The following is a 13,018-nucleotide window of genomic DNA, read 5'->3' on the forward strand; positions in this document are numbered from 1 at the left end:
ATAAAAGTTTTAATAAACATACCTACATTTTTCTTCTTTTCTGCTCTTTAATAACGATAATCATGTTGGTCTGAGTATGATGCTGGCGGTGGAGGACACACGGTTTAGTATTGTGCATGCCCAATGCTTTTATATTGTCATTTAAAGAAAAAGCAGGAATAGTAGGTTTTAGTCCATAACTAGACTTCCAGCATATTGCATTATAGACATGTGTGCCACAGTGTACGAATACCATTAGTGTCATTGCTTTACACCCACAGTCACACACATGTGTTCAGTAACAGAGCTCTTGGTTTCTCCATTTGGTCAGTAACTAGTCCACAGGGCCACTCTGTCACTCATAATTTCCCTGTTGGTCTTCATTAGTTTTCCACTTCACACTACAGAGAGCAGAGAAGGCAAAAATTAAGAAAGCAAAACAAAGCTTTCTGCATGAACTTTAATTCAAACCTTTCCGTCTAAAGCTTAGCGACAAATTAAAAATGCATCTGAAACAAAGTTAAGTCCACGACCATGAAATTATCCCATAAAGTCTATTCTTGAATTCAATCAGTTTCTTTATATGAACCATAAAGATTGAGATACACCAGGCCCGCACACAGCCTCCTTAAGGGAACACCAGTCGAAACCACAAACCATTAATAGCACAGAAATGTGTCAGTGTGCTTTTGAAATTAATCCTTTAAACCCACCAGGTTTTTTTTGTTTTTTTTAACGGGACTCACCAGAGAAGTCATATGTTTGCTTACATAGCACAGGGTACAACATGTGGACCCAAAGATCTCAAAGAAAAACTACACCTACACCCACGGTTTTACAGCCTCTCCTGAAACCACAGCAAGGGGACGCACAGCGACAGTTTACAGTTTATCAAGTAATTTTTTGTTTAGGATTGAGTCTCAATAGTTACTCATTTATTTTCTCATGTCAGTAGATAAAAATCTCCCATAGTGGTGATGAGATCCCAAAGGCTTTCCATTACAAATCAGCTAGTTTCAAGAACATGTCCCTTATTATAGAGGACAAATTTTCCTGTTTGGCGTTCTCTCTTACTTTGAGATACTGAAACAAATTTCTATAAACGTCTTCAAACAAGCCAAGAAATTCAGTTACACACCAGGATAATAGTTTTATATAATGGAATTAAAACTTGGACCCTCAGACTCACTTAACTTGGATTAATTTTCCTTGCATTGATGATTAACAGAACAGCTAATTTAAGGCAACCAGGCAACATTGCTCTGGTTCGTGATAAGTAAGTGTGTTATTTGTGAAGAAAGGCACCGACAGCCTCTATTTGTGACCAATAGAAGATTAGTAGTTAGCCTGACCAAGATAGCTGAACTGGCAGAGATGAAAAAAAAAAGACTTATAAATTCAAATTTTATAAACAAAAATGACAGAAATAAAGAAACCACAGCACTGGCCACACTGCGAGTTCTGAAGTGTGGTAAAGAAACACCACAGCATACTTTGGTTTATCATCAAAGATGTCACCACCATTAAAAACAAAGGACTGGAAGTAGTAATCTTGCACATTACCACTTTAACCTCATAGGGACACAGTAATTTTAGTCTAGACATGCATTGATATACATTTTTACATATATTTATTCTCTTATGCATGGTTAATTTCTCACTTAATTCCAAATTTGCAATTCATCCAAACATTTACATCATTACTGTCAAATACTTTTGTTCGTGAAGCCTGATTTTCAGTGTGAAATGGACCAGCTCTTGTACTGAACTCTTGGAGTACTGTAATAAGCTGCCTACACTGTAGTGTTAGTTTTATTGCTGGTGCTCTCCAAATGTGTTAATGCCATTGTTTGCATTTTCCATTGCATAGACAATGATTTGGCAGACCCTGAGACAAACAATATTGAAAAACCACATTCATGGATGGTGTCAATTATAGTTTATCCTCTGGTTTGCCTAACTTGCTTTAGAGTAAGGCTCTGGCTTATTGCTCCCCAGCCTGCCCCAGTCCTCCTCCTCCTCCTCCTCCTCCTCCTCCTCCTCCTCCTCCTCCTCCTCCTCCTCCTCCTCCTCCTCCTCCTCCTCCTCCTCCTCCTCCTCCTCCTCCTCCTCCTCCTCCTCCTCCTCCTCTCCTCTTCACCACATGAAATGGCCGTCTGTGCCAGCCTAGCGCTGAACCTTCATTAGCTTTTACTACCCCACTTGGATGTGTTTAGCTTTGCTCTCTTTCTCTCACTCTCTGTGTCGGACTATGTGTGTCTCTGTAAGTGTCTGTGTCTGCATATGTTTAATTGCCAACCCCCGCCCTCCCTTTGGAGTACCCCTCAATGCCATGCCACCATATCATTACACTGTGGCTGCAATTTAAACTTCAGTCACACATACACACCAACATATCCCTGGCTGGCTCGCAAATTGTAAAGACGAGACACTGGGGCACTGTAGAGCTGCTTCAGCTCGTTTATTCTCAACTAAAATTTTCTCAAATGAAAACGCACACGTGTGCAAAGAGAGTGATGTAAAGAAAGAGAGGGAACATGAAAAACACAAATAAAAAAAAACAATTCCACAGGCACTACAGCACAACGCATCACAACTGATCCACAACTACGTCTGGTGTTCAAACTGTTATTGTTTGAACTAAACAAACCACTTATAAACACAAGGCCTCTGCCTTACGAGGCTCATATTTAGGCCCTTCTGTAAACAGCAAAGCACAGAATGAATCAATTAAAAGGGCATTACGCTGGTTCCTGTTTATTTAAAACATGTTTACACTATATGGGCCCTCCCGCCTGTCTGCATGATTGCCTGGAACTTCGTATTCCTCCTCCTCCTCCTCCTCCGCCCCCTCCTCCTGCCACCCCTCAATGGGCCTGGTCACGGCCAAGGTATATCAAACACACACACACACACACACACACACACACACACACACACACACACACACACACACACACACACACACACACACACACAGGGCATAGATTACAAACACATTTGTTATGTTGAGGAGCGTTTCAGTAAATATTGATCTCGTTCTTCCTCTGTTTCTGCGAGAGATGATTAGATGAACTCAGTTGGAGCAACAATCTGTTGCAGTGGGCAATCACAGAGCAGGAACATATAAAAATACATCAGCAGCAGCAGAGACTCAGAGGAACTCTCTACTTTAGAGAAAAGACTCTGAATGGTGAGAAAACCAAATGTTCATGGTTTGGTTATAAGGAGATAGATGGAAAGATTTTGGAAACATCACCACTGCACACATAAGTAATTATTTTAGGATTATATTTTATTAATTAGTATGGAATTGTTTGATATTTCAGGAAAATATTTTCCTCATAAATGCTAATCAATACTCACTTGTTTAGAGATGAATGTGCGTGGTTTCATCTAAACGTTAACCTGTCCAGCACCTTTACAAATGAACAGGTTTCATCTTGTTCCATCTTGTATCAGCTGTGCCCTGCTAGAAATAGTTCCAGCACATGAGTGTGGATATCAATCCACTCATCTTAGTCTCGTAACATCCCAAAAGGTCAAACTATTCCTTAAATGGGACTTAGAGCGATGACTTGTGCACATTTCGTGTGATACATGGAGAAGTCTTAGTCTCATAACATCCCTAAGTTAATGTTTTGTTCAATATTGATGGAAGTTAGAAAAGAAATGTGACAGGCCACAGCGGAGCTCAAATTTATTGGGATACAACCAAAATAAGTCTGAAAAAACACTCTATTTTCCTACTTGTCCCTCTTGCCTAACTTTTAAACATGTGTTGTAAGATAAAACCAGATTTGCTTATTTATAAAATGTGCCATATGTTGAAATACTTAGCCTTCTTTGCCTACTTTCATTATGAGGTACTGAAATCACCTTCATCCTCGTGCCATGACTCTAGGAAATGGGGGTCACATGATGTTTTTGAAAGTTAATTAAAATTCCAGTAATGGTTAGAGTTTCAAACTGGGGGACCAGCTTCTGGATTATTGTGGGTTTAATTTTCAAATCCAACAGGAACTGAGCAGATAACTCAGCTCAGGAGCAGTGTTGCTTCCCCAAATGTTGTCACATACATATCTATCACTATGTTGTGGCTGCAAGAGAGTTATTCTATTGAAACAAAGCATCAGTGTGGATGTGAAGAGAAACAATCCCCATTTCTCAGATTTGTGTGGTATGTCACCCCGAAGTCTGCTTTCTCACTGGCTTTACAGCTAATTCCCCCATTCTTCTCTGCTGTGCTTAGTGCAAAAGTACAAACACATACACCACCCCCTGCTTCACACACACACACACACACACACACACACACACACACACACACACACACACACACACACACACACACACACACACACACACACACACACACACACACACACACACACACACCACACACACACACTTTTCTTTACTAATCAGCCCTATTGAATTCCAGCAACAATGGGCGCTCATCCTCAGGCCACCCAAGCAGTGCGCACAGTCACACACACACACACACACACACACACACACACACACACACACACACACACACACACACACACACACACACACACACACACACACACATGCACCCTAACACCAGCATCACCAGATCACGAGTTCAGCCTTTTGTTCCTTCATTGTGTTTTCTTTTCCTTCATTGATCTCACCTTCACACACAGGTCAGGAGTTGGCACTGGGAGATGGTGTTATCTGGACTATCAGCTGCTATCTGGGCCCACACACTGCACTCACACACAGAAGAGGGAATGAGCTTTCTTTTCTCTCTCTCTCTCTCTTTTTCCCACTGTTGCAGCCACTGTCCTTGCATTATTGTGTAGAGGCACACATGTAAGAGATTTAAGGAGCCATTTGTAAGTGTATGTAATGGTACTTAGTCAGCATTAGCATTAGCAGCTATTTCCTTACCAGACCAGGAGAAATGTTGCAAATTCAGCATCAAACTTCATTCCTTTACTCACCAAGAATCGCCAGTGTTACAGTAATTAACTCTTTCCTCTCTCACATCTTTTCTTCCATTGAAGTTAGCACACTAACCCACTTGCCCCAGTCCATGTTGTCACTTTCCGATAGCGAGTCACTGCTTCAAGTCTCTGCTGCTGCTCAGAGGGTGTAGGCCCGTTATAACCTCGGGACTTGTAAACACAAAGATGGTCAAAGCTCTTGTCAGGAAACAATCACCAACACTTAGTTCTTACATTGTTTTCTCTATGTACAACTGTATGCATTGACTATGACTATTATTTTCTACTTTTTATCCATGTTATTCCAGTTTCACACTTGAAAGATGTATTTCATAATCTGTCTTTAAAGGTCTGTATGTTGGAGGTCTTGTGAAGAACAACACAGTCAAAAGAATAGGCAACAATTTTGGTTTCAGGTTTTTAGATGATTATCAACCAGACAGGTGTCAAAATCATGTCACTACTCTGCTTCACTGATGTTTCTTGGTTTAAGTGTTTACGCAATCACTGTGCTGATGAGAGAAAAAGAATAGGCTAGATTTGGAAATGGCATTTTCATAGTAACGTGAAAACAGGTGTGGACGGTTACAGTCTCCTTTGTTCACTTCTCTCTGCCCTCAGTTTGTCTTTATTCTGTCATGTCACAACAAGAAACCGACTCCACAGATTTATGTAACAGTGCGATCCAAACCATTTCACACACAATCAATTAATTGTGCAAATGCAGATGGTGAGTGACAGACATCTTGTGAGCCTCACAGCATGATATAAAATCATGAAAAAACATCATAAAAACACATATACACACTGAATGTGATTATTTTATATTTCTGATTCTGTCTGACGGGGGAACAAGAAGCTTAATGGCCTCACACGGATTCTCTAAAAAGATTATTTTATCATTGTCCAGTCAGTGTCATCAACAGCGTCTACACACATCAACCCACCCAACCAGTTTTTGTTGTTGTTGTTGTTTAAAGTGTGGTTTCTCTGTCCTCATTACACAATCTTATTGTCCCTTACCTGAATATCCCAAACAAGCCCATAAAGCTGCACAGTTATCTCTTTTGCTTGTGGTTACACTCAGTCATGTGTGTGTGTGTGTGTGTGTGTGGGTGGGTGAAGTATATTGAAACCAGCCTGCGCCATCACATTTGACTCTGATTATTTCATTAATGTGTTTCTGGGACATCTAGGAGGACATTAATGGGTGCTTTCAATTTTTTTTATATCTTGCCTCTGTGTAGTCTTTAATTAAAATGTTTTTGTATTGCAAAACACATAAAACAGAATAAGTATTCCGACTAAAAGGATGTGGTAGAGTGGCTTGGTGATTAGCAAGAGACACCTTTGTGACACTGCCTTTTTTTGTGTGGCTCTCCAGTAGCGTACTACCTCCCTATTAGTCTGAAAAGCTGTTTACCTGATTTTCTCCAAATGCATGCAGGCTCCAGCCCCGCTGTGACCCGTAACCGGACAGCATGTTTTCATTTTCTTGTCACTGAGCTGTAACATTAAATACAACACGCGCCTCTGGGATGACATCACTACAGGAGCAAATTTGTTCTCATTGACCTCCAGCTTAAAAACAAAATCACTCTGGCCAGCACTGCTTATTGCTTTTGTATGTATGTGTGTGTGTGTGTGTGTGTGTGTGTGTGTGAGAGAGAGAGAGAGAGAGAGAGAGAGAGAGAGAGAGAGAGAGAGAGAGAGAGAGAGAGAGAGAGAGAGAGAGAGAGAGAGAGAGAGAGAGAGAGAGAGAGAAATTATATATTAACTTAAAATGTTGCTCGGCCTGTTTTGAGCTACATAATCATTGTGTTGTGCTGTCTGCTCCTCTGTGTGTGTGTGTGTGTGTGTGTGTGTGTGTGTGTGTGTGTGTGTGTGTGTGTGTGTGTGTGTGTGTGTGTGTGTGTGTGTGTGTGTGTGTGTGTGTGTGTGTGTGTGTGTGTGTGTTTGAGGCTTGGGTTGGAGGTGGACTATCATGACAGTAACATCAAAAGACTGAAGTATCAGATTCAGACATGAGCTGCTTTGCTTGGTCTGACAAACGAGGAGCTGTTGTGTGGGAAGCGAAGGAATTTACAGCATCTACCTTTCATCTACACAGGTGGGCCTGTGTGTTTGCGTGTGTGTGTGTGTGTGTGTGCGCGCGCATGTATGTCGGTGCATGTGTACATGTTTGTATTTGCCTATAAAGAGCCAAGGGGGTGTATTTGTGTGAGTACATTAGTTTTATGTTTGGGTTTTTAAGAATGTGCACTCCATATATGTGTGATACTATATGTGTGTGTGTGTGTGTGTGTGTGTGTGTGTGTGTGTGTGTGTGTGTGGGTGTGGGTGTGTGTGTGTGTGTGTGTGTGTGTGTGTGTGTGTGTGTGTGTGTGTGTGTGTGTGTGTGGGTGTGGGTGTGGGTGTGTGTACTTCCACAATGGCGGAGATTTAGACAGACAAGTCACAACAACGATCCAGGAAGCCAGTGATCCCAGACACTTTACAGGTGGTTCAATGCTTCAGTTCAGTGCTTCTTACCATGAAGTCATTGTTCATGAAGTGGAGATGGTTTAAACAGCCGCTACAGTAGGAAAACACATACAGCCAGACGTGTATCACTGTAAAGACACATGCCAACAAACAGCCATGGATATGACAGTTAGGATTGTCAGTAAAGGCAACACATTTTGAGGGATTATTTTCTATCTCAGTCTTGTGGGTCTTTCAGTGGGTCTGGTGACTCAGAGGATGTTGTGTGTAATGTGATGCGTGCATAATACGAAAACATTCACCTCAGGCTCAATGAAAGAACAATCCTAATTATGTTCTTACTTTATTATTTATATTATGTCATTATGTTCTGACTTTCTTATTTATTCTGAATGTCTTGCGTAATCATCAGGGCTGTGAAACAGATTTTTTACATAGCTAACACAATAAGTCAAAGGAACTAGTTTTTCTTGGTTTCTAACTGATACAGAGTTTGAGTGCCCAAAATAAAAATGATTCATCTTTTGGTGACTATGAATACTCATATTCAACAATATTCAGTTGACCATTATATGTTTAGATAAGTTGCCCTATATCAAAGTACTGGGAAAGAGCCACTTGATTGCATTGTTCCTTGGGGTTCCTCCTCTGGGGATGATGCAAGACTTACAACATCTGTCAAGATTTATTCATCTCGAGGAAAGTTGAGGATGGATGGAGAAACGGACACCGCCATCTTTGGTTCATAGACATGTTGAAACAGTTTGCATAATGAAATGTCAGATTAGGCCTTATTCATAAAATACAGCTTCAGTTATGGCTGATGTACAATGAACCACGCATTGCACACTAACATAAAAGTAATATGTTGCATATGACTGTTTCAGCTCCATATTCTAAAACTGTTTTTATGCATTAGGAAATTTTTGTGGTCTTTGGGTTTTCATATTTTTTTAAACTCACATTTATTGCAATATTCATCATCTAGAGACACGATGACAGCAGCTGTTGCGTCCATGATCCCATTTTTCTGTCATACTTTTGGTCAAGAGCTGGATATCTAGTTTCCTTTTTATGTGTGTAGTTATAATCATAATAGGACAAATAAGATCTATCAGTGTTGCAACTGACTGACATTATAAGAACCGGACATCCCCTGCTATACTCAATAAGAACCCACTTTTCAATCTGATGGATTTCAATTTCATTGAGATTTTGTTTTAGATGTTATTCACTTACACTAAAGACACTTCTGGGTTTAAAATACAAACACACAAACCTTTTGTTTGAGAACTCAACAATGCACCTTGATAAGCAAGAAGGCCTAACGTATATTTAAAGAGTGTATTTACCAGCAAACAGTCAGATCTAGCTCATCTGTGTCTGTGATAATAGTATTGACCCTTTATCTGTTCACAGGGTCACTGACAAACACACAAAAACATAATACAAAGGACTGGCAAGGACCACTGAATCACTTTTTTCATTCAATTTATTTTGTTAGTTAAATTTCTATAGCAGGTGAGGGAACATAACAGTCACGCAAGGGTTTTCTTGAGCATAGTTTTCAGAAGTCACAGTGTTTTAGACATGGACAAGAACATAAAAAAACAATGACAATGAAGAAGGAAGGGCCAAGAGGAAACTTAAGAAAAAAAAAAAAAGTATAACAGTGACACATTCCTACACACCTTCTACTTCATGATCTTCCAACTGCCCCCTTCGCTCCACAAAAAAAAAAAAAAAGGCCAAACCCCCCAAATCAAAAAATGCAAACAAAACAACAAAACAAAAACAAACTCGGCAACAAATAGATATATTTATATATAATATATATTTACTCTTTAAAAATAGAACTTCAGTCTAAATACTAACATCTGTACAAACTACAAAAATAAATTTTTAATATAAATAATTTATATGGCATGAAATTAACAATTTTTTTGAAATAAACTACAAACTAATGCAGGAGCTCCCCCCTCATCCCCCATCACCACTGTCTGACAACACCTCCTGGCTCTCTACGCTCTGATCCAACTGTAAATGGTGCTTTGCCCGTTTTAATTATTCACAACTGCACAGTAGCTACTTTACTCTTCTTTCATATTTACAACAGAAACCAAAGCTGCCACTTTCTCTTTTTAAAAAAATGACATGAAACAAATAGATTGGCAAGTTATTTTTTTCCCTGCAATTAAACCTGGCAGTGATGAGACCAATACTGAACAACAACAGAAACTCTGTAAAGCAAATGAAATGATAATCCTAAGGATGAGAGAGTAATGTGGCATACATGAGGTCTGCGTTAACAAGAAGAGCACGACATGAGAAAAGTGAGTCAGAGCAGGTTGAAGCATTAAAAAAGACTGAGCCAGTTTACATAACGCAATAATTGCACAGGGGTTACAACAACATGAGTGTGTTCCAACCCCTAAAGCAGCCAGCAAAGAAAAAAGAAGAAAATAACAAATAATAAAATAAAATCACTCCCTTTGCATCGGATTTTTTTTTATATATATATAGAATTCCCTTTCTAATATAACACAAAGAGGTGAACACTTATCACAAAAGTGTCACCCACTGTAGAGCTTACAAAAACTGCAGAAGAAAAAATCATCTTATCACACCTCCTTCAAGTCATTGGGTCACCCAGATAAAGATTTAACATGAAATATGAATTAGATGTTACCCCGTCTGCATGTTGGCAGACGGACTCACAGATGATGTGACAAACATACTGCTTCTTGACAAAACATTCTGTGTCTGTACGAGACTGAGACGAAACATACTGTATTTACACTAAAGCATGAATATAATACTGAGCTCTGACTGCTGTGATAACAAGACAAGGGGATACACTGAAGGCACGGTGGTTACTACTGTTAAAAAAACAGTATCTGCTGTGTGATTCTCTGCTTTTTTCCTTTTTTTTTTTTTTTTACAGTGCACACTGCGACAGAGAATATCTTTTAACACAAGGGAGAGTGTGTCAGACGCAGAATATCTCACAGTATAACAGTGTGTAGAGAGTATACTGACTTAAGCAAGAAGGAGAAGAGGGGGGTACTGCATTTTTTAAGGCAAATCACTTAAAATTATTTTGAAGTGTAGCAGCAAAAAAAAAAGAAATAAATCAAAACAAAACATAACAATACAAATAGAAATAAAACACTGACCATGTATGTTCAATAGCCTAATATCTTAATAACATCTCACTTTCTGTGGACACTTTTTACATATAGCACATTTCTTATTCTATACACAGTGGGTGGAAAAACTCAACCGGCCCACAAAAAAAATAATCTTTTACATCTGAACTTTTACACAAGAGTATACCCAAGTTATACAGTACTCTTTTAAATAGCTTCCCTCTTTTTTAGTATTAAAATATATACTCATAGATTTTATAATTCTTAAAACAAGCCATTTTTATTAATATGTCCTTGAAATAAATCCTCTCCTTTTTTTGTGTGAAGTCTATGTACAGTTGAGAGTTCAAGACGTAATGTGAAGCCTCGCAGGGCGCCAAGGTGCCCTGGGAAGCAGCCAGAGGCTTGAAGAGAGAAGGCACAGTGTGTGAGAGAGTCTAGCAATCTTTGGCTGCTTGGATCCTCAACCCACCTGCAGCAGAGAAACAGAAAAGAGAGAGAAGAGTTAGACACTGACCTGGCACCAAATAGAGACAAATTACGGCTACGAAAGTTAAAAAGCTCTTAATATGCCTGTTTAGAAGATGACACGTCGGTAAAACCTAACATTGACAAGTTGTTGACTCACCTTGTGTCTTGCCGAGCTGATGCTCTGTCTGGCACTGTGTTGCTTCCAAGTCCTGGATCTCTAGAGAGTCTCTCTTACATGAAGAAAAGTTTGTTTTGTCACCACAAGTCCTCTTAGCAGCCTCAAAACAGTCCGACTCACTGTCCGTGTCAAAACCTTCATGCATGTAGCCCTGGTACGCCGCCCCTGGCAAGGTTGGATGCACAGCCACCGTCACGGATGCTGTGGCTGTAACCATAGTAACAGGCCCTCCAGTTGAGCCTTGCTGGGCTGAGGTGCTATTGCTATAGCTTGGCCCTTTAGTCCTGTTTGGCTGAGGCCCTCTGCCATTCTGAACCCTGGGGCCGCTTTGACAAGTCCTCCCAGGGAAGTGAGCTCTGTCACTGGGTAAATGTTGGCTGGGCTGAGCCTGGGGCCTGTGGAGGCCCGGTTGCTGCTCCCGCTTGTTTCCATCCCAGCATGTAACCTGGGAGCTGAGATGCGACTGTGCATTGTGTGAAGATTCATTTATCGGCTCTATCCTCCCACCAGTGCCTGCTGCGTTCTCCTTGAATGGCTTTACCACCTACAACAAACAAATGGTCACAATTTACTTTGAGGGAAATCACAGGAATTTGAAGATCACTTCATCATTCAAGAGCAGCTGTTATCTTATCTGTGCGGCCGGTCACCCTACGTACCGTGAGCTTGGGGAAGCTGGGGTTCTTGCTCGCCTCCAGCAGTATGTGAGATGTAGCAGGTGGAACGTTGGTGATGTACGCGCTCCGATCACAGTACTTATAATCCTCCTCGCCGATCCCTGACGTGGTGGTCATCTCAGAATAATACTCCGAGTCGGACGATTCTGAAAATGCTTGTTGACGTGATGACCTCGGGTTGTGGTGGCCCGTGTAGTACCCATGGTGGGTCATGGGTGGGGGAAGTGGGGGCTCTGGGGAAGGTGTGGGCAGGCGGCTGGCGTTGTCAACCGGGGTGACCTCAGCTGGCGGCCCCATCATGGAAAGGAGGACTGGCAAGAGAACTAAGCCATTCAGCATTCCCAACACGGTCAGGATGGCCAATACAGCAAAAAAGTACCTGAAAGAGAGAGAGAGAGAGATTATGGACATTAGTTTGACGTTGAATTTAAAAAAGTCACAGTTAAAGCGGGAAAGAGACAGTTTCAGATTAAAACTCAGGAGACATTGTGTAATCTTTCTTTACCTCCCTATAACAAGAAGGTAGCAGCTGCTAATTGTTAACTTGGTTAAGTTGAGGTCAGGCAAAACCAAAGCACCTCTGTGTTTACACTGAACATATCTGCCAACCCTCCTCTTACACATACACATGCATTAGTAAATGCATAATGTGCACATGCAGTTACACAGAGCCACAATAACTTTAAACTGTCAATGTCTATGTCTTTCAAATCTTATGTTTTGGATTTAGGCTGTCAGCAAAACTTGTGACACTTTTACACATCGTGGGAAACATTTAATCTTTGACATTATCTTGTTGTTTAATTTTTCTTATAATCTGACCCCGAAAAAATGGGGCAAGACCGCAGACCACGGTGTCCTGATGTTTTATACGGACTAGAGCGCACATACATATGTGCGCGTGCACAAATCCACACACACACACACACACACATGGGGAAGGGAAGTAGCTCAGGGGAAGAAGTCAGGGAAAGCCCAGTGTTTGTGTATCAAAGGCAGTGGGGGATGGAGGAGGGGGGCGAGGGGGTGCAAATCTGATTCCCCGCTCAGTCCAACTAAAACATGCTTTGATGCCTCCACTGCTGCTGCTACAAGACTTTCTCT

At 40.8% G+C, this 13,018-nt stretch overlaps 1 protein-coding gene across 1 annotated transcript in view; it reads right to left on the bottom strand.

Moving 5' to 3' along the window:
- Positions 1-10,749: 10,749 nt before the first annotated feature.
- ptch2 (patched 2) overlaps positions 10,750-13,018 on the bottom strand; it is a gene marked incomplete at its 5' end in the record, with an annotated part of 28,650 nt that continues 26,381 nt past the window's right edge. The window contains 3 exons of the mRNA XM_083991181.1: positions 10,750-11,060; positions 11,217-11,781; positions 11,897-12,293. Coding sequence (XP_083847307.1) covers positions 11,026-11,060; positions 11,217-11,781; positions 11,897-12,293 — 997 coding nt within the window. The 3' untranslated portion in view covers positions 10,750-11,025. The remainder of the gene's footprint in view (positions 11,061-11,216; positions 11,782-11,896; positions 12,294-13,018) is intronic.

Source organism: Trachurus trachurus (genome assembly GCF_905171665.1).
Source record: "Trachurus trachurus genome assembly, chromosome: 17".
Lineage (NCBI taxonomy): Eukaryota > Metazoa > Chordata > Actinopteri > Carangiformes > Carangidae > Trachurus > Trachurus trachurus.